The sequence below is a fragment of the Cyprinodon variegatus genome, unplaced genomic scaffold (assembly GCF_000732505.1).
Source record: "Cyprinodon variegatus isolate N-32 unplaced genomic scaffold, C_variegatus-1.0 Scaffold474, whole genome shotgun sequence".
Lineage (NCBI taxonomy): Eukaryota > Metazoa > Chordata > Actinopteri > Cyprinodontiformes > Cyprinodontidae > Cyprinodon > Cyprinodon variegatus.
Genome location: NW_015150927.1, coordinates 131970 through 154644, shown reverse-complemented (window position 1 = coordinate 154644; position 22675 = coordinate 131970). Strand labels below are relative to the sequence as shown.

General features: G+C 36.3%; 1 protein-coding gene across 2 annotated transcripts in view; it reads left to right on the top strand.

The window, feature by feature from the left end:
• LOC107094276 (cadherin-10-like) overlaps positions 1-22675 on the top strand; it is a 56065-nt gene that overhangs the window by 3913 nt on the left and 29477 nt on the right. Inside the window, exons 2-3 of one of the 2 annotated variants that reach the window (XM_015389803.1) lie at positions 4014-4355; positions 20684-20978. In XM_015389803.1, coding sequence (XP_015245289.1) covers positions 4146-4355; positions 20684-20978 — 505 coding nt within the window. In that variant the 5' untranslated portion in view covers positions 4014-4145. The remainder of the gene's footprint in view (positions 1-4013; positions 4356-20683; positions 20979-22675) is intronic. The other variant, XM_015389804.1, reaches the window with a different exon arrangement.

Here is a 22675-nt window from a genome sequence, read left to right as displayed (position 1 = left end):
GTGGGTTACAAACTTGCATACGGTCATCATCATCAGGGATTTTAAAGTTAGATTTGGCTAGAACTTATTCAAAATTAAAATCGTACAACAACTTAAATTAGTGCTTTAAAAATGAGATCCACCTGCAGTACCTTCCCACTTCTAAAACCATGGAACTGAACTGTTTTTTTTTATTTTATTTTTCTGTTATCAACAGACAGCAATCATTATTTTCGTAAAACATGGAAAAAAAATATAAAATGTTAAGCAATACTGGTGGGAGTATTATGATTTTGTCATGTCCTCTTGATAGTGCTACTGGGGCATGGATTGAAGTGCCTCGGTACAGTGCATTGAGATGATGTGTTGTAAATTGGTGCTAACTTGATAAAGTGAACAACAACAACGTGAATATACAACATTCTCAATGACACAAGGAAATAAATCAAATTTCCGTACAAAAGTAATCTGTATCTGTCACTGCATGCATAAAAAAGTTCTCATCGGTTTGCCTAGTTACGAATAGGAAATAAATAAGCAGCATCCTATGTCAGGTTGGCTTTTTTTTGGGCTTTTTTTCTGGGTCTATTTTCATCAACAGGAGCAGGACATGATTCACTATTGCTCTATTTAGGCAAATTTATCCAACAAGGCTGTTAAGACTGGTTTTCAGGGAAAGTCACTGAGTGTTTCTGCCCTGTTTACTGTCAAACTAAATATAAAACAACAACAAAAAAGCCTTGCATGTAGTATTGACATCAGATTTTTTTATATTATCTTTGCAACTGTAAAAAATACACTAGCATCTCTCTCTCTCTTAGACTAAGCTGGCAAACAAATTCATATCACTCATGAATTTTGATTAAGGGCCAGACAAAATCTCCCTGAGGGGTCAATAATGCCCCCCCTGGCCTCTATTTGTACATGGCCGATTTAAATACACTCTAATTCTGGAATTTATGCATTTGAATTCTAACTCTAGTACATATAGATTGCTAAAAATGAAATAGTAAAATGATTAGATTTTATTTTAAGCTGTACTGACTTTCTCCTGCAACTATCTCCTGAGGGACATCAGCTCTTGTTTAAATCTCCAAACAAAGGAAGAGAAGCCTCCCCTGAGGTACATGATGAATCCTTGTTTTTAATCAGCAGTAAGAATAAAGGCTTCCAAAGAGTTGGGCACACTTGTGTCCTCAGACGTACCCGCAACTTAGTGCAGACTCAAGACACACATCCTTTTGCGCAATGTTCAAAATTTATCCACATATGCAGTATTACATGTAAACTATTTGGGGGGAAAGTCATGCTTTGTCTAAACTGTTACAATCATTCAATGAAAAATACCAATTTCATCCTGCGACCATCAAAGCTGATTAGCCAGTTCTTGTGCAAACTGTAAGTAAAAGTGAAGGAACTGACTTATATACTGTATGTCATTACTATAACATACCCAGAGACATTCAATGCCTTTCAGGATAATTCTACTACTTCGGCTTTCACAAATGGCTTTAAAGGAAAGAGAAAGATTTATTAGGATTAACTCCCAAAAGACAGTAAATTATGCATGCACACCCAAATTACCTGTCAGGGGCCATTCCTGCTGGGGATACAGCCTTATACTGAGGTCTGGAAGGAAGACTGCCAATGACAGAAAACAGCTTATCTGCAAACACAAGCTTAACCTGTACCTGAGGGTTCATTTTTATATTTTAGCCATTACAATCACACTTTTGTGGATTTATTTTAGTTTACTTGTTTTCTATATGACTTCAGTTATAGTGGCTCTAAAATTAAACAGTTTTCCCAACAATTCAAGAAGCATCTAAAAACTGTGAGGGATTTTGAAAAGGGGGTAAAGATAAAAAAGAAAAAATTGACTGACTTCCTCTGGGCAACACACAATCTATTTTCGCCTGTTTTGGAAGCTAGAGTTTGAAACAATGCATACAAATATAATTATAAACCTAAGGTTGGGTTGCGATTGTAGCTTCCAATTTGGAAAACAGCTAACAAGCAATTCCACTTCATTCTTTACCACCATTAGCATTTTAAACCCCTAAACTAAAAAAAAAAAAAAAAAATGACCTAAAATACTTTTCCAAACCTAATTTTGTTCTTGAGCTATTGGGAGTAGATCTATAAGCCTGGTGTCTTTGTTAAGGTAGCACTTATTCATTTATTTAAGTGAGCAGTCCAATTTTTTGTACTGTTAACCTGTTTTTACTTAATGAATGCAATGTTTAGAAGTACGAAATACATTCCAACAGGATAACAGAGTCTTCATTAGAATTAAGTGGTGGATTTGCTCTACTTAACAAAATACTGAAACTCTTCAAAACTTTAGAAGAGTAAGATCAGAATTCCTCAAACCCATCTTTATGATTAGTGAAATGTTAATTTGATATCTGAAATTTTAGTAAAGGCCATATGAGAGCCGTGCGAAATTACTATTATAACGGTGCGTAAATAAAGAAATAAAAATCTGCGTCTATTGAGCTTTTACAAATCAAATGAAGGATTCACGAATAGCAAACTGGGTTTAAAATATTTTATTATTGTTGCCTAATCTATAATTCACGAGTCTATTTTTTTTTTGAGTTGGAGAAGTTCTGTTTTGGCCTGAATGCAAAAAAGGACCAATATGGTCCTTTATTAATACATTAAATTCAGTTTATTTATATAGTGCCAGTTCACAACACATGCATTCTCAAGGCACTTTACAGTTCACCAGATCATTCAGTCAGATTGATTCAAATTTGAGAAAAGAGACACACAGACAAGTAACTCCCGAAAGAACGAAACACCAAACAAAACCGTTAAAAACACAATAAGAACTTAAACATTCAAGGTGACAAACATTAGATAATTGCAGTGAGACAGAGTACTTTAAGTTTGCTCTCTCAGCGGTGTATGTTGCGACTTAGTTTAAGAGATTTAATCACAGCCCACAATAAAGGTATGAGGTGATGGCATTCTACTCCCCTGATCTAGGTATCCCAATATCAGTGTTACAGTTTTGTAAAAAAAAATTTCTAGCAAGTGAGTGCATTAGAAATTAACATGAAGTAAACAGACGTAGGGCCACTATATGAATAAAAACCTAAGCAAAATAAGCTAGAGTACATTCAGTCAATCATCGTTATAAGTATTTCTATTTTCTAAAATTGCAAAAAGTTTTCCCATAACTTTTTGAACACACAAGATTTACTCTTAATTATTAAAAAGGGGCATCATTTTTTATTTAAGGGGGATTGCAGATAGTCAACTAATTGAAAAATTTGTTGTCTCCTAAATCAAAAGCCTAAGAAGCCATATTTGGCTTCAAAATGCTGTTTGTTTAAGAAACGTCGGGGTTGTGTCCAGGTTGAGTTTACCTTCCCCAGATGGAGATGCCTCTCTAAGGCATTTGACCACATCTGTGGCCAAACGCCGCTAATCATTAGTTATGCGCTTTCTTCTGTTATTATTCAGACATAATTAATGTAAAATATTGCCTACCAAAAGGTGAATATATTTTGACAATTTTCCCAGTTTTTCTTTATGGAAGGTTGGCATTAATAATAAAAATAAAAAAAGTGCAACTACAGTAAGTGAAGCATCTGTAAAATGTAATTTATATGTGCTACATGTATTACCAAAGACATACAGCCGACATTTTCATGTGATGAAAAATATACCCTTACCTAGGCGTGTAAACCATGTTTGAATACATTTTCCATTTATTTAAGTTTTACTCTGAGTACATTTGAATTTAGACAAGATTCTAGTATCAGATTAGAAACTTTAAGGCTTTACACCTCATACATAAATCATGCAAGAGACATTTTTTTTTCTTGGTTTTGTCATATTTTGTCTGGCTTCTGATTTTATGAAGCACAAACTGATGGTATGATAGAATATATTTGCTCAAGCTTATGGATAGTAGAGCATTCTCATGCTGTAATCTGTTTTTTTTTCTTTCAAGCAAAGGTTTTAAGAGAACCATGAAGTGAAAAGATGCGCAAACTAACTGCAGTTTTCTCTCTTCACAGAATCCTAAAGGACACAAGTGAAGGGGAATACAATGCCTGTTCTGACAAGGCTACCTTCCAGTGTTTACCCTTTTAGAAGCTTATTTCCATAATCACAAGTCATTCCGGACATTTTCCTACTGACTGGATACCATGATAGGCAATCAGGCTCTGCTCCTATTGATGCTCTATTTCTTGTGGCCCAGTACTGCTCTTCCTTTCATTCCTGGGAATATTGGGAATCTGTTTGGGATGCCAGAGAGTGACGGGAAGGTTCTTCAACGCTCCAAACGGGGATGGATGTGGAATCAATTCTTTCTGCTTGAGGAGTACGCGGGAAATGACCATCAATATGTTGGCAAGGTAAGCTGTCCAAGTGCATTGTCTGCAGACTAATTATAGCTGGTTTAGCTTGTTGGGGAAGTGTTTGATGTAATTGGTTGGAGATGGATGGGCTGCCAGAAGTCTGATTGTTACGGGCAGAGCTAACAGGAGCAATCAGATCCACATGAGTGCATACAAATGGTCTGTCTCCTCTGCCTTCCAATGTACTCCTAATCCAGTGCTAAAATGTACAGTTATACCTAAAATCAAACTTCCATTGATTCCTCACTGGGAGGCTGCCATCAAAGGTGAACACTGAGGAACATCATCTCGTATCAACTATCCATTAACCTTAGGATATTAAAATAGCAGTTGAACAATAGTTACACATTAATATATACTGTACAACTTAATAGGATAAAAATGTATACCTCTGTTTAAAAATGGGTGCTTGACAATTATTTGCAATGTTGTAACCATTGACTTCACGTACAAACATATTCATACCATGCCAACTTCTTGTTTTTTCATTATACTTATATTTAAATGTCTTTACTCTGATACCCTAAATTAAACTCTAGAAATTTACACTTGCTTGACTCATGTCTCATATGTTAAAACATCAGTGAACAACATCATGAACACCAATGAAGAGAGCAGACAAGTCAAGTAGAAAGATGTGACATATTAAAGGTATGGTGGAGGATGTTCTTTTTCCGGCTGGATCATCACAATAAGTGGTCCCCCTAATTGTCAATCATTCTGGTGATATGTTGACATAAGTCAGTCCTACGTGCTCATCCCCATTTTCACTTACTGATGTTGAGTCTGACAAAGTGGAAAAATTGCAATTCTTCTTTTGGAAAGTAAGCTTGTGTGAGCAATGCAAATGGCAACTTTTAAACAGAGCACAAGGAGAAATTGGCTTTTGCACGCTCTCGCACATGTTTAATAGATGTTCCCTCTCATGAGTGGGTACAGTGTTAAGCATGTGCATTTTTTTTTTTGAGTTGAGAGGATGGGTCAGGCAGTGGGAAAGTTCAAAGAGTTTATGATAAGCAAACAGGAGTGCAGGGCTGCTCGTCAGCTGAGGGGCGGATCTCTGCAGAGATAGATTACAGGTCAGTGACTGGATGTGCAGTTGAATATGACTAGGAGCAAAGTCACTGACCTGATTCAAAGTTCAGTCCGTTGGCGGAGAACACATTTGAATCCAAACGGGCAGTTTAGACCACAGTAGCGGCGGGCGTCGCCCCACAGAGTTCCTAGAGAGCGAGTGAGTGAGCGCCAGCCAACGCAGAGCAGCAACCGAGTCCAAAGGGGAAATCCAAGGCCGGAGTCAGATGAAGAGTCCAGGTTCAGAAGCCGGTAGAATCCAGGAATCAGTTTGAAACAGATCAGACAAACAGAGCAGACAGGGGCAAAGCAAAACTCGAGATCTTCAGGTCAGAACCTGGTCATAACCAGAAAAACAGAACAGGCTAAAGAATGCTAGAGTTCGTCTCACCAAAACACTCGAATAACCAAGCGCAGATGGGAGGCAAACACACAACATAAATAGCAGAGGAACCAGGTGGAAAAGATCTGCGTTAATCAGCCGCAGAACCAATTAGACAGGGGAGCAATAAGGAAAGGAAAAAAACAAACCATTAGCACCAAGATCATGACACTATTATACCTATAAGTGAAGTTTGATCAGAAAAAATACCTTGAAGCTCTGAACATTTGACAGAGCTGTATTCAATTCATAGGTTGGACAGAGTCATGGAACAGCAGCAGACATTGCTTCCTACCTGAACTGACAGGCTGAGTGACAGAGTATTATTTGGGGTACTTTCAGAGTGTAGGTCCTGATGCTGTTTTCCTTTTTCTGAAATCTCATTTTCTTTTGTTGTTTAGGTCATTAACAATACTTTTACAATGTTCCCTTCATTCGGTGACAGTATGAGCTTTTTGTGGCTCCGAACTAACCCACATGTGCATAACTGCAATAAGAATGCAAACAGAGTGGTAGGTTGTCAACAACTTCACAAAGACTATGCTAACCATACATCAGCTCCATTTCTCCCTCACCCTAAGGCAGGACACTCATTGCGATCTATTTTATAGCATTGCAACAAGGACAGATTACCACCCACTTAGTTTCCTTTTAGCAATGCAAACTCCTCTGTTTGCAGGAGCGTGTGTAAACTTTGCATGGCCGTTAGCTACATCACTCATTCAAATGATTTATGTGCAACCCTTCCAGTTTGACTTGAAGGTTTCCCTTGATATATTAATGAGGTCTAACATCTCGCTGTCCCTCCACTCAGCAGTGCTGTCACAGCTGCCGTCTAGCTTTATGAAAGCTATTACTGCTGGCCAATGCCGGCGCAAAGTTGTAAAAGATGTCAATGGAAAATGACGTCAAGTTACATCAAATCCTCCTCAGTTTTTTTTCACTGGAGTCACATTTTAAAAAGATAAGACTAAAATCAGATTAAGGATCATATTTGTTAAAAAAAAAAAAGAAGTGACCTTGTACCCTGATCCTAGAAACACACCACCTGCAAAAAACTAAAATAAGGTGTAGGTTCATCTCAACCCTTAAAAGAAACCTAAATATAGGGAGAAGAGGTTTAGATCAAAAAATATCAATGCTTTAGATGTCCCTGTCAAAGTCTCCACCTACATTCCATGAAAAAAAATTTGTCACGATTTAAAAATGTGTGTTCAGAAATTCTCTCCTTTCAATCAGGCCATTATTCAAGGGTTTTTGAAAATAGAACATGCTGAAGGATTTTAGTTTCTAGCAGTTTTATAAATTATTTGAAGAAACAAAACTAAGTCATCTCCCATCGACTTTACAACTACACATGTTGGTATTTTGATAAAATCTGAAGAAATACAGTCAAGTTTATGGATGTATTGAGAGAAAAAGTGTTCAGCAAGTTCATTAAAACCCTTTTAAAAGGTGGTCAGTTTTTTCAAAACAGGAAACGCAAAGGTACTTATCACATACCTATGTATGTGAGATTTAGGAAAAAAAATGTACCTAATTTGCCCATATGTAGTCGAAGCAATAATTAAAGAAAATTTGCAACCAGAATTTTGACAAACAGGATTGAAGACGGTCCTGGGTTTAACTTTTCATCAAATACAACAACCCAAACACCAGACGTCATTTAGACATTGGCTTTTGGGCTAAATATTGTTGACCCATCATAGTCCAGAAATTATTTTGTACCACCTTAGTCCAATAGTAGATCTGAAAATTACAGCTTTTCACTTTTCAGCCAAATGTAGATGTCGTTTGGACGTAATTCATGTTGTCTTTTCAATGTCCGTTCAACCAATGTTTGGTCAGTGGGAATGATGAAGAGGACGATAAGAGTTTGTTATGAAAACACATTAAATGGGACACATACCTGACATAAGCTTTGGGCATAAATGGGACTTTATTTTGATACCGAACTTCAGAACAACAATGGTTTGGAGAGATTTTGGCACTCTTCATATCCAGTCCCAGAGAGATCAGAGTGGTTCCCGTCAGCGTGTCGGCGCACCGTAAAGACAAGCAGGATGGTAGAACGGCGCCGTTATCAACTCAGAGGGAAATGAGGTGACTGTCAACACCCAATTTTCCCAGAAGAAGGCTTGCTTTCATCAGGCACCTCAGTCTCTGGAGAAAACAAGTGTCTGGTGAAAGGGTTGGTTGGGGTGGGAGTGTGGGGGAGCTGGAGGGGCTGACAACTTCCTCTGCAGAAACCATCATCCAGATGAGGTGTGAGGAGAAAGGTGCAGCGTATATAAAACAGAAAAGAGAGACAAAATGGAAAAGAAGAAAACATATCAATCAAAAATATATATAAATTCACTCTCTGATATGTGATGATGCAGCAAAGCAGGTGCTGTGAAGTATAAAAGGAGCCATCCGGTGAATCATCAATGACTTTTCCTTTTTCCTGAACTCTTTGATGCCTTTTGGCACCCAACTTTTGTGGCAATCATATTCGCCCGTCTCCACACTCTCCTTGTGTCTAAAGTCATTAAACTGTCAGAACATCATGACAGTTAAATAATTTACAGGTGGTGGCGTCGGCGAAGGTTCACTCCGCTTCAGTTTTACAGGGGGAGGCGTGGCGATACGCATCAGTAAATCTAACAACAGAGAGACTCTTCCTGTGATGGCAAGGAAAAAGACAGAACTTCAAGAAGGATGCTGAAAAACAGGAAAAACATTATTTTGCTGACAAGTCCGATAATGAATGATGTGCCATCCTGTGGATTTAATCATTACTCTATTCAATCTCCTAAAACACTATGACTCATGCAGAACATAAACGTATTTTAAATTTGCTTAAATTTTCTGATTCTTCCCCAGTAGTTATCCCCGTTAAAGCAGCCAGACTAAGATATATTTTAATTTAAACCCATTAAACAAATCTCCAATCTAAAGTATATAGCACATGTATGTTGATGTTGTATGTCCCTCAGATAATTCTAATAGTTGCTAGATGTTAGTTAGCCTCTACTAATAAACAATCTATCTGCACAAAGCAGAGCAGAGTCTTCTGATCCACAAATATCCAATAATTAAAAACAATATTTCTGAGCATTTATGCACAGGAAATGGACTGGAATTTAGCACAGCTTGTTTTATTTATACAGCAAAGAAAATACCCCTTTGGCTAATATTACCCCGCCTGATATTTCTTGTAGTAACCTTTCATCTTCTGATTTCAATCTGAGAAAAAGTTTGGTGATCAACTGTATACTGGAGGTCAATGTCATGTGGCTTGGTCAAATTCTAGTTAAGCTTTAAAATTTAAGAGTTGCTTTAAATCTTGCTCTACAATCCTTTGATTAAAAGTAAAACTGAAGGTGGATTCTTTGAAGGGAACTGTCATTTGCCTTTGAAGGTAAGCGTTCCCAAACAATAAGATTTCCACCTCCATGCTCCCCAGTTGGTACAAGGTTCCTTTCCTAAAATGAAGTTCTTCTTTTAAGCCAAAATAGTATCTATTCCAGTATTTAAATAACTAAATTATTGATATTCTGTCACACTGTTTCAGAAGCCCAAACTTGGCATCATTATTTTCTGACAAACTTTAGTAAAGTTTTTCTTAGAGGAAAAATAACAAGTGTCCTGCTTTTCTACGTTTTGTTAAAATTGAATTAACATCTCTGATTGAACAAACACACCTTTATATCATACCCACTTTAAATTTTGAATTAAGCAAACTTCAGAGTATGTGAGGAAAAATTACAAGACTCTAAACATTGTAATGAGCAAAGGTTTCCTCCTCTGAAAATCAAACATACTGTCTCTTTCAAATTTTCTCAAGCATACACCTTTATATCAATATTTACAAGAGTGAAACATAATATTTCAGGATTTTTTAACATTTTCTTCAGGTGTTTTTCCTCAGGAAAATATATTGAGGGGTTGTTTGGTCAAGAGCTAGTAGACAATATTTTTTTGTTTGGTCTGATGGCACTTTTTGGAAGAAAACTCAAAATTTCAACAAAGCTACACTTATGACAATCATTGCTCCAACTGGAAAGAAATGACTAGGGCAGGCCAGAGAAAAGGAAAAAAAAGAGAGAAAAATATATATATATATATATTGAAAAATGGTTCATGCAATACATAGGATGCAGGCACCTGTGGAGCTAAGAAACAGATAGTGGATTTAATATGACATAAATACTACATTTACTACTGGTGGCTTTCTAAACTTCCTGGACTGGTTTCATGCTGCTTTTTAATCTGCTCAGAGGGCAAGCAGACTCATGTGAAGTGGTCAAAGATCAGATTAAAAAGTTGGTCTTGCTCTGGTTGTTTGGGGGGGTTCACATGAATCAAAACTTGCAATAAAACTTGCAAAAAAAAATGCGAACAAGAGGGTTAACAAACTTTGGTTTGTTTAAAGGGCACCAAATGTGACAGGTGTGAATACATCCTTATTACATGCAGTCTGGATTACAAGGTAAACATACCTGGACAACAAAACATGGGCATGTTGGGAGTTTTTTGTTTCTTTTTAAATGTCCTCAACATGATGATTTGTGAACAGTAAAATTCAAACTCTGCTGAGGCTTTTCTATACTCCCTATAATACTCGTGAACTGTTGCTGTCTTTGGATCTAACCGTAGCATCAATCCTCTCTTCAACAGTCAGGGGCTCTTAACTAATTGTCTTAGGCGCATAATTCTTTGAGAATATGCCCCCAAACTAGCTCCTTGTGACACTCAAGGAATTCTAAAAAATTGATGCTCCGACTTTTTCTTTAGTAAGAAAGAAGCTCTTTACAAAGGCAACCTATACTTTAAGAGAGCTGCTCAGGTAAAACACAAGAAGTTGTGAGTCTTAAGAGAGTATTAAAAAGGGAAGATGGTGGAAATACAGGGAAATGCTTGTCTGATTCACCACTTAAACAGTGGTGTAAATGAGGACATAAACTTCTCTAGCAGTCATACAGTTATTAATATGCCTAAAGATTTACAAATAGCTTATGATCCTTATAGCGGAAAATTCAATAGTTTCAGCAGGACAGGGTAAGGGTGCACCTATAATGAGGCCATTTTGAGAAGGAAAAATAAATAATATGGCAAGTGAAGAAGGGCACAAATGAAAATACAGAAAGGAATTTACAAACAAATTATTATTATTATTTTTTTTTATGGTGTCCCGTCTGGCAATGTGGCAATAAGAAAAATTGTCTTGATGCCAAAAAGAGAGCCCAACAGATTTTCCTTTTACAAGTTGAGCAGTAGGGCTATCGCCATAGCGTTCCGCTTGACTTATGCTTATAAATAGCTTTATTATAATTCATGCAGAGAGTATTACAGATTATATGGCCACTGCAATGTACAGTAAGTACAACAGGAAAGGAAACAGAAAAAAAAAAAAGATAAAAGGGAGATAACAATAAAACCTCTTGAGTCTGCTTTATCATCTGCAAAGAGATGTAAAAAGAACAGCACAACCAACGGATATAGTATAATAGATACAATAAAGTAACACCTTGATGCTATCGCTGAAGTATAAGTAGTATTATTTAATCTGACATCTATACTGTGGTAGCTGAAGATAAGGATATGGGCTTTCTGTATGGAGAAAAAAAAAACATTTTTTTTTAAAATAGACTTGCCTGGGACTCAAGGTTTCCAATAAAATATATGTATATAATAATAATAATAATAATAATATAATGACTTGTGAAGGTTAGCTGGATAGGATGAATTATTTCCCCCTTGCCATAGAGTACATAATTGAATGATTGCCATGGTAACACTATAAACAGTATGTATGAAACATGTATTCAATGTTTACAGACAGCTCCCTGTAGTACCAGGAGTTAAGGCAAATTTAAAGTTAATGTGTTATTATTTCATTCTAAACTAAAGCAAACATTCACAGACTGTAAAGCACAGACAAGAGCTTATAGAGCTTTTGCCAGTTGGGTTGCGGGGGTTGACTAGCAGACTATAGCCTATATAATACCTGTTTAAATTAGCTTCAGCTTAACTATACAGAGATGCAGATACTGTATATGAAACTGCACTCTGCATTAAACAACAATGAAGGATAAAAAAATAAAAAAAACTTTACCTAGGACATTTATTATTTTACCAACAATAGGGGGAAGTAACAGGCCTGTGTGAGTTTCAAAACTAAACCACTTGTTGGATCGCTTATTTCATAACATCTAGTGTATTTGTGTTTTTTCTATTTAAGTATTAATCAAGTACCTTCTAAAATGTAGTGTTAACTCTTAATAATTATGCTCTGGGACTTATTTCTTATAATCTTTTAAACTGATGACTCATAGTAAGTAGAAGTAAAGCCTCTAAATCATGTGCTATAGTAATCGATTGGGAAGACTGATCACTAGGGTTAACAATTGCAATGACCTTTCTATGTTAAATAAAAGCATTCCCACCAAGCAAAAATTGGTCAGATCGCTGTAAAGATCTTGAAAATTGGGTCTATCATTAGACTAACGTTGGATAAAATAAGACAAACCAAACACAACCCGATTTTCAACAATGATTTCTGGAGAAATATAAGATTATGACAGACCAACCCGATTTAGCCTAAAAACCAAATGATGTCTGCTGTTTGAGGGTGTTGATTTACTTCTCTTGAGCCACAAAAGAGAATGCATTTTTTGTTGGGGTGTAAATATTACACATCTTGCTTTAATGTTGAAAATATTGCCTGGACATTTACAAGTATTAATTTTAGGTGTTAAGATAAATTTTTGGAAAAAAATATGAAGATATAAAGTGTTAATGAGTGTTCAATCATGGTATTCAGCTACTGTTCAAACTCTACAACAAAACCACAGTGTTAAAAAGTTCACAGCTGAAGATGTCTGTTCTTACACTTTACGCTCTGATTCTGATGCGATCCGACTGCTCATCCTGTACGACCAAAAATCATATATTGGACTCAGCCTTTTAGTGATATAGCATTGGTCGGACATGTCTATCCAGAAGTAAAGTCAGAGAAGAAGTTTGCACATGTGCAATACGCAAGGGATAGGTAAATCTAAACTCTCCTTCAACGGCATGCTATGATCACCTCACGAGGGCTGACGGAATATCAAGAATGTTGGATTTTCCTCTGACCAAACAATTTGTAATCGGGAGCTGGTCGTGAGAGACAAATCTTCCCTTGTTACACTCTGTATACCACAGTACACAGGACACACAATGAGGCTGAAACTCGAACCAAAAAGGGCTAAACATTATACTAAGGATAAAAGCTTCCTGGAGAGGTGGCGAAACATCTTCATATCTTGGAAACCAAGTCCAGTGGATATTTTTTGAACTTTTACGGAATGACTATGACCTGGATCATCATCATTTTACTGTGTATACCCAAACTTAAATGATATGATAATATGCTTCAGTAAATCTCTTTCAAAGGCACAGCAAATAGTGTGAATCCTATGTAAGAATATTAATTTGTGTCAGAGATATTATTTACTCTTGAGGCAAATCACTTAAGACTTCCATCTGCCCTGATGACTGCCCAGTTGACTTGAACTTAGAGCAAAATAATGGAGGTTTGGACTAAGATAAAATAGGGAAAATTTGATTGTTAAGGTTATAATTTTTTTGCATTATTGGATTTCATTTTCACAGGAAACAGGACTATAGAGAGGGAAAAGACATGCAGCAAAAGTCACTGGGGCAGGACTTGAACCCGTGATGGTCACCTCACTGACCGCGTCTCCTGTACATGGGTTGCATGTTTAACCCCTTAACCGAAAAACATTTGTCATTTACTAACGCAGCAAAAACTTAGGACTAAAACTTTTGGCTACAGAATACAGTCAAGTCTGTGTCAGTCTTTGAAATATTTGTCCTGAAAGCTGTGCCTCTGCTTCCACACACCTTAATTAGATTATCAAGTCATTAGCAGGACTCTGGATAACTTGACTGCATACCGAGAAGGTAATTCAGCCATTTTATTCAGATGGAAGCAGGTGAAAAAGAGACATACTGTATCTAGAAGATGCAGGGCACTTGATTTGGACTTGGGTTTAGACTCAACTTTTTTATCCCTTGGCATTACTTCTTCAGGGAAATTCTGGTTGCAGTAGCTTACATACAGTACAGTACAAAGAGTTAAAGCAAGATGCCATTAAAGATACAAATACAACGTATAATAAAAAAAAGAATACAAAAAGAAAAAAGCTGTAATTTCCTGGAATATTTTTCCCTTAGATATAAAAATGTCTGTACTGTAGAAAAATTTGAGACTGACCTGAACTGGTCTGCTAGAGACCAGCCTTCAAGTAACATACTAGAGATTGGACTCAGCAAAAACTAAAGACTTGTGTCTGACCTTAGGCACCAATATTAGGACCTGATCTTTTGAATGAAATAAAAATGTACATTTGAAAAAATTGACATAAATTAAGAGAAGCATATGAGCTTTATTCCTTTTTGTTAGTCTAAGGATTTTCAAATCTCTGCTAAGCCCATAATTGCCCATTACATAAATGACATAAATTATATATTACATACATAACATAATTGTATAATCATAAGGTAGACTGAAAGAAACATTATAAAGAAAGAGGGAAACAAAGAAAGTAATAAAAGTGCAATAAGAACTCATGTTCTGTACAATGCTATCAAAGCCTTGATGGTCTTCCGCATAAAGATCACTTAATAGCCTTTTGCAGTGCACTGTGGGAAACCTTGTTTATTTCACATTCAATCAAACCTCTCCAATCAGCCCTAGCACACTCACTAACTGTCACTTGAGGTTGATTTCTTGATTATGGCAGTGAAACTAGATGTAAAGAACTGTCAGTCTTTTATAGCCCTCTGCTCAGCTGAAAGAAAAAGCAGTGCACTTCTGCTCTACAATAATGCTTATCGCAGCGTTCAAAAGACACGCTGTTTTCTGGCTTAGCGAATGCTGCTGACAGATACCAGAAAATGACATAGACAAACAATTACTCATTCCGTTTGTAGGATTTCCAACCTTTTACCCTCTGATTTGTTACAGCTGTCGACGTTGTTTGAAGAAGCAAAGCTTATCCGCTAGTCCACTCATATACTATGCAATCAAGTGCAAAGAAAGTGTGTAAACCCCTCCCATAAAAAAGTCTTATTTTAACATTCTTTCAGAAGGCCATTAGTGAGTGTGAGTACTGTGCTGTCTGCAGCTGCGGTGGCCTACTTCTTAAACGAGGCTGTGAAGTGTGAACACTTGCAATGCTGAGCAATACAGCCGCAAACTTTGGATTCAGGAGCACTGGAGTGGTGTGTTTGAAGTGAGCTAAATCCTATTAAATTCTTGGTACACTGCATTGTGCTGAGCCTTGTAAACAAAATGTGCTGGCCTAAATTAAAATATTCAAGGTAGCTTGCTTTGTTGTGCTAATATTTGGACAATAAGCATCCAAGGGAATTTGCGAAGGCTTCGTTTGATAAATTTTCGCGCAAGTAAAGCGCATTAAGAGATACAGTGAGCTGCAACTTTAACCTGCAGATTCGATATTATAGGACGGTGAAGAATCAGAGCCCAGGTCTTAAAAGGCACAAGGAGAGAGAGGAGAAAGAGTAATTATTCTGCATCCATTCTGTGCTCTATTTTGCTATCTCCTCTTTGCAGCAGCAAGCAATGCTTACCAGAGACCTGACAAGAATTGCCAATGATTTTTGCTGCTTTACTGACAATTCCTCAGTGTTTGTGCAAAGCGATTTAACTCATCAAGGCTCTCCTCTGTGCTTCTGTTGTAAGGCCTTGAAGAGGCTGTGCTTGTGCAGCAGGGCCTTGGAAGACGAGCAGCTAAGTCTCTACAAATATAGTGTGGATGTGCTAACATTTGATTTTCTAACAGGAGGCTGTGCAAAAACACTTTGTGGCACACTTATTCAAAATTACCAAGACATTTTTTCCAAGCTGTGCAAACTGAAACAGATTTAAGTCATGAATATAGGTTTTAACTGACATTTATATCTTAGCAAAGGGTATAACTTAATTTCATAGCCTCTCAAGTAAGATATATTTATTGGAGGTTGTACTTTTTTTGGATAAATCAGTGTTCCTCACATATTTTTAAATAATTCACTCTGTCACTGTTTGTACAAATGTTTGTTATTTGCAGGAATTAATGACAAAAAAGCTTATTGTCTAAATATTTAGATCTATATTAATAGTGCAGAAGATTATTACCACTGACAGGTGAAGCAGATAACAGAATACCCTTTCATAATGATACCCGTTAGAAAAATTTGTAGGAATTTAAAAACCCTTGCCTGTGAAATGGGGTAGAGGTGCACAGCAGGGAGAAGCTTTCTTCGTCACAATTGAGGGTAATTTTGACTAAAGGATGAAGTAAGGAATGCTCTTAAGAGGTTTGTCTTTGACTTTTAAGAAAGTCATTTTAATTTAGCCCTAAAAGGTCTTATCGTCATCCTCCCTTAGCTCGCTTGGAATCACCATCCAGCTGCTTCGGACTATTCCTGCTTTTGGTAAACTCTACTACTGTATGGAGACTTGTCCAATGTCCTCGTTTTACCTCAGGCCTTTAGCTTCTAGAAATACCTGTACTGGGAGGATCTCTAGACATTTTGTTAGACCCATGGATACTAGTTGCTTTGTTAGGCACTTCAAAGTAAATAAATCACTGTGACTTGCTCCATCAAATCCAGAACCACCATGTTGAGGTGAAACTGACAACCAGCAAATCTTATGATTTAGTGGAGCCTTTAGGCCACAGAGTGAATTTGCTAGCCAGGCAAATTTCTGGCAAAATGTCAGGGGAGAAAAAATTCTTACAGTGCAATTGCCACAATGAACAGCCTTATTACTACTAGCAGTACTTCTGAATCAGAATGGATATATCACCCAAAGATTTGAGCAGCTATACATTTAAAAAGCACAGCAAGTGGGAGGCTGCTTGATGGTTTGTCTTCATTTCATAATCTCTGGAGGAAAAGCCGAGATCCACAGCTCAGGTGGGAAAATCTGTTGTACAGCATTGGTACAGTCAAGAAATCAGATCTTTTTTAATACATGGGATGTAGGGTTTGTGGCAAACACGTGAAAGTCAATGTTCCGGTAAGATAAAACAAAAACTATACTTATTGAAAATCATTGAAAACTGTCATTTAGAGCAAACCCTTCGTATAGACCTGACCCAACCGAGCATCGCCACAGTACTGTAAGTTATTATGCATGTTATACTGTGGGAAAACAGTATAACAGGCAAGTTGGTCAGAAATGATAGAAATATACATATCATTAATGCAGGGTGATACCAGAAGAAAACCCTCCAAGGATCTTCAAAGGTTTGAGTATCTCCTGGAGGTTCACCATCTAACAAGATATTGACCTTATATAATGTAGATCCCTATAGAGTTTTTCTTTCACTTAACAAGTTTCTGCAAAGAATGAAACATTTGTTTTGCTTCATAGATTAAGTACAGGCATATTTGATGACTGTTTGTTTGTTGTTGTTGGTTCATTTAATATTTTAATTATTGTACAGCATTAGCAACACAGACAGGGAAGTATGGTAATCACATGAAAACCAGTGCTCAAAATATAATCACAATCTTAGTGGGGGGGCAACTCATGGTCGGAAATTCTTTTGGCCTAATTAAGAAGAAATTTGAAGAGGCTCGGCTCTGAATAACATTGATGAAATATGCTCCTCTCATGTTGCTGAGGAGATCAGTCGTCGTCCCCCCCCCCCGCACTTCATATATCCTAGATAAACATTTGGTTTGGAAGTAGAGGATGAAGGATTACTGTTGAATTATGAGCTTTCAAAAGGAAGAAGGTGCTTCTGTGTTTGTTTCTCATTTATTTTTTATAATAGGATGTGGTTTGCGTTAACAAATAACGCATACTGCTGGATTCTTAGCCCTTGCCAATTTGCAATTCCGGTCCTCCCGTTTGCATCTAAGCTGGCTTTTTATCTAGAATAGGAAGCCTGTTTTGGGGCAAGAAAATTCATACATATACTTTCCTACTTAAATTATCCCATAAATTACAGTCAATAGCTGCAGCAGCTTTTACATCCATAACATCCAGTTTAAATCCTTGGTTCACTGGCCTCAAGCTCAGGAGGGAATTCTAATTCACAACAATGAATAAGTAAACATTCAAGCAGACTAATATTCTCCTTTAATAGACTTTGGAAAATAGGCTTCATCTGCATGACAATATCTTCAAACGCAGTGCCAAATTCCACGTATATTGCTCATTTGAACTTGACGGCATCTTGTTTCCTAAAGTTGTCCCCATTCTTTAATTCTTACCCTAGAACAGTGGCCGTTCTGGCATTGAATTTTCTGATTTCCATCCAAAAGTTGTGCTGTTGGCAACGCTCGTTCCAAACGCGGGGGAAAAAAATAATTACTTCCCCGCGCAGCATGCAGGCATTAATATTAATAAGCCACTGAGGTACACTCTGCGTCCCTAACTCCTTGTCATTTAAAATGTGAGCCCATGAGATAGTGCTCTAAATATATCTGCTGACAGATCCAGTGCAGTAATGAGCTTGAATCAAATGTCTTTCACAATATGCTGCCGTTACTCCTCAGTGACATCAGGCTTCTGCAAGGTGATGGATGGGTCAGAGGTGACTAATTTTAGTAATTGTTGTTGTGGCTCAGAGTTTTGTCATTTTTTAAAGGTCCAATCTGGCAGAAAATCTAAGCTAATTTGACCTTGACTAATGGGTGACATAGACTTTGACATAGCAGAAGGATTTAGTGACAGATTCCTTGGTGGATTTACATCATTATTTCATAGTTTACTATCAAGTTTATGGAGAGCTGTATTCACCATATTTTGAACAATTTAGAAGGATGCTGAACATTTGAATGAGGATTTCGTATAAGATACTGACAATAAAACAGACAAAATAACAGTACAATTACTACAAGTTGAAGAATGAAATATGCATAACTTAAAGGGATATTTTGAGATATAAAAATTACAAACTACTTCATTGGAGCCAACAGTACATGAAATAAAAATAAAATAAAATTTATAAGCATGTTTCTAACTTGCTTTTAGAAGAGACTAAAGATTTCTAGTTTTCTTTGAGCCACAGATATGATATTACAGTCTTAAGTCAGACCTTTAAAAATAAAATCTTAATAAATACTGTCAAAAAGCTTTTAGTTGTATTTAAATATCTTTAACATCAATGCATTTAATACATTAACTACACTGCTATTATTATCAGCTAATTCCAAATGTTTACATTCACTGTCTCAAATATTAATATTATTTTTGTCTCACTGTTTGAAATTAGCTCGTTCTCTAACTTTTTCAATTAAGACCAATTGTGATTAACAAGATTGTTTCATTCACTAAATTACAAACTTTACATACATTAGGATTACCAGATTATAACCATTTTTAAAAAGTGCTGATGGGAATGGTATGTTGTGTAATTCTTCTTATTTGATACGAATATCATGAATAATTCCAATTGGAAATTATACATTAGTCTTCTGATCTATGTTAACATACTGGCTACCAGGATTTAATGATTATGACAAAAAAATAAAAATAAAACACTTCAGTTGTTCAATTAACAATTAACTTAATGTATCAGTCAATGTGGATATCGAATCAACTGTGGACCTGGGTTTGAATTAACACATAGTTAACGTTAACAACTTTGATTTATAATTATCGGTAAAAAAAAAAAAAAACAGAAAAAAAATGTCTCTATATTATTAAGCTGCATAGGCTAAAATGTATTCAACCAAAGTGTGAGTGCAGGGAAAGACTGCAAATTCTCTATTCATGAAGGCTTCAAGCTTAACAAGCTCCTTCTTGGATGGAATAATAGGGAAGGTAACAGCTTCAACCAGCAAAGGTGCAGCAACACATGATTCACCTTTTTTTTTTTTTAAACAAGCTGGCACTAGGTTATGATGGAGCTTCTTTCCAAAGCAGTGGCTTACTTCAAAAGACACCAGTGGAGGGGTTTTATCACCTCTGGTGTGACATCAGAGCAAGGGGTATTGGGAGCTGTAGTTTCAGTTTGTTATAGGGTTATTGGCTCAATGCAATATGTCTGTGAATTTCTAATGGGGGCTGGGGGGTAGCAGGGCATGTAGCCTCTATTTCAGTTCCAGTAAAAAGTAGTTACTTGGAGGCTTGTCAATATTATAAGTCAACATTAGACTTCATGATCCATCCATCCATCCATCCATCCATCCATCCATCCATCCATCCATCCATCCATCCATCCATCCATCCATCCATCCATCCATCCCCTTCCCCTTGTCTGTCAAGGTCACAGTGGTGCTAGTTCAAAGCTCACTAGTCCATAATGGGGAACCACCATGATTTATTATTTGGCATTTGTAATCTAATTCGCAATATCACCACCTAATCTTTTGTAAAGCCTTTTCATGATTGATTCCAGAAATAAATGCAAACCCATTAAAGAAATAAAAGTTGCAAAAGACTAACCCTCTTAGACTGTCTTAATTAGTTTCAAACTGTTTTATGGAAGGCTTTCGGATAATTTTTACAACTCGAACAAAGGCAGTATATATATTAAAGTGTTTTTTTTTCTGTAATGGAGGAAACTCTTCAGGTAATTATGAGAAAGATCTTAGTTGGTTAGGAGGCTTTATTGCGATGCAATAGCCAGAATAGTAATAGAAATGTATAGTTATATGTTTTGATTTGTTTTTCTGACAAATTAATTATTGAAAGTGAAACTGAACTGTGTCTAGAAAGCCAAAAAAGGCTGGTATTTGATTTACAAATGTTTAGATCAAGTGATTCATTGTTGATGTCACCATTGTTCTTTTTAAATTACTTTCTAAAATGCATTCTCAGTTTTTAATAAACTTCTCTTATAACTTTCAGCTGCACTCTAACGCTGACAAGGGCGACGGCACGGTGAAGTACATCTTGACTGGAGATGGGGCTGGCACCCTGTTTTTGATCGATGAGAAGTCTGGAGATATCCACGCTACCAAGAGGCTAGACCGGGAAGAAAAAGCCATGTACACACTGCATGCTAAGGTCTTGGACAGAAACACCAATGCAGAACTTGAACCCGACACTGAATTTAACATTAAAATTCACGACATCAATGACAACGCACCAAGATTTGAAAGAGAGGTGTACTACGCCAGTGTCCCTGAAATGTCTGAAGTTGGTGAGTTTTGGATTTTGTTCCAAGATAAATTTATCCACACAATGTTTCTTAAAAGCAAAATCAGCTGCAAAGATCCAACAAATCAACAAGGATCAATCAAAAAGTCTCTTTATAAAGCTATTCCCATTAAATATTATAATATAATGTAATCTTAATCAGACTGTATTAGAATACTTTTATAGAAGGAGTAATATGTGATTATGAATCCTCTGACATATTAATGTTGCTGTATACTTTACTGTCCCCAAAATGATCTGTTACAGAATTACATATGAAGAGTTGCAAGACTTTGTGGTATATTAGACAAAGAAAATTATAGTTGTCAGATGTTTTCTCATTACAAGACTGATTTAACACCATTTTTATATATTTTTCTAGCCTTCCTGCAAGCACTTAGACAAAGGGTATAAAGATTTTAAAACTTTGGGGCAGAGTTGAAAAGACATAAACAATTTAGCTTAGAAACATTACCCATTTACAGCAGTTCTGCCATAAAGGAATGGGCCAAACTGACAGCAAACTATTGTCTGAAGCTTGTGGAAGGTCATTCCAAAAAAAAAATAGAAAATTTAAAACAATCCACTGTACTTTCTTTTCTCTTCAAACTTGGAAACAAAGTCCAGTGGATTGTTTTAAATTTTCTTTTTTTGGAATAATACGCACAACATTTAACCCATTAAAAAAAGCTCAAGACAGGTCTTTCTTATTCAGTTTTCTACCATTTAACAAAAAGAAACCCTAACAAACATTGAAAAGGCAGGGAGAAGAAAAAAAGTTTGTTTCTGAGCATGTTTAATGTTACAGTACACTTCTGTCTTAGAGTAAATGAATAATCCAGATGCAGATGACTTCAGAGGGTTTATCTGAGATAATTAAGACCAAAATTAACTCAGATTTCTGAATGGCTGCCCAAATTCCCAGGAAGTTTGATAACAAAGAAAGTTTTAAATGCAAAAGGTAAAATAATTAAAAACATCTCTTCCTGATTACAGTTGTTTCCTCTATCGCTGTTCTTCCTCTGAATTGTCTTTAAGCAACCTCATTATAGTGATATGAGCTTAGTCTGCTCTCTTTAGTAACAACTTCCATACTGAAGAGTGTTGTTGTAAGCATGTTATGTTGGCAATTACGTATGTTGTATTTAGTGATCATAAGTGTGCAGATCCCTGGATGTCCACGGTTGATTTTTTAATCTTTAATTTTAAACATCTCCATAAAAAATTGCAACAAACTAGTATTTAAGAACAGATTTCATCACCGTAGTTAATCAAAAACTGAAAAAGAATAAGATATAAACAGATGTACAATGTTAGGTACATGAGAAAGAAATGGTAACAAATAGATTCATATTAACTAAGTAGTAGTGTGTTAGCTAGAAATTGAAAAATTGGTTGTGCCTATTTGGAAAAAATATGTATATTTTCACATAAGCACCTAAGAATTATACTCTTCTGAGAAGGAGTGCGGTGTGAGGAAATTTAGAGTTGGGCTTAGGCAAATGTTTTATGATAAAAAGCTTGGCCATTATAAACATGCAGAACCTGTTTCTCTTGCCCTTTTTCCAAGAAAAAAAAGTACAATGTTGGATCTACATTTTTCAGTGTTTTTGAACAATAATACAGAAATATATATTTCAAAACTTCAGAGGTGTCAGGTAACGAAGTACAAATACTTTGTTACTGTACTTAAGTACACTT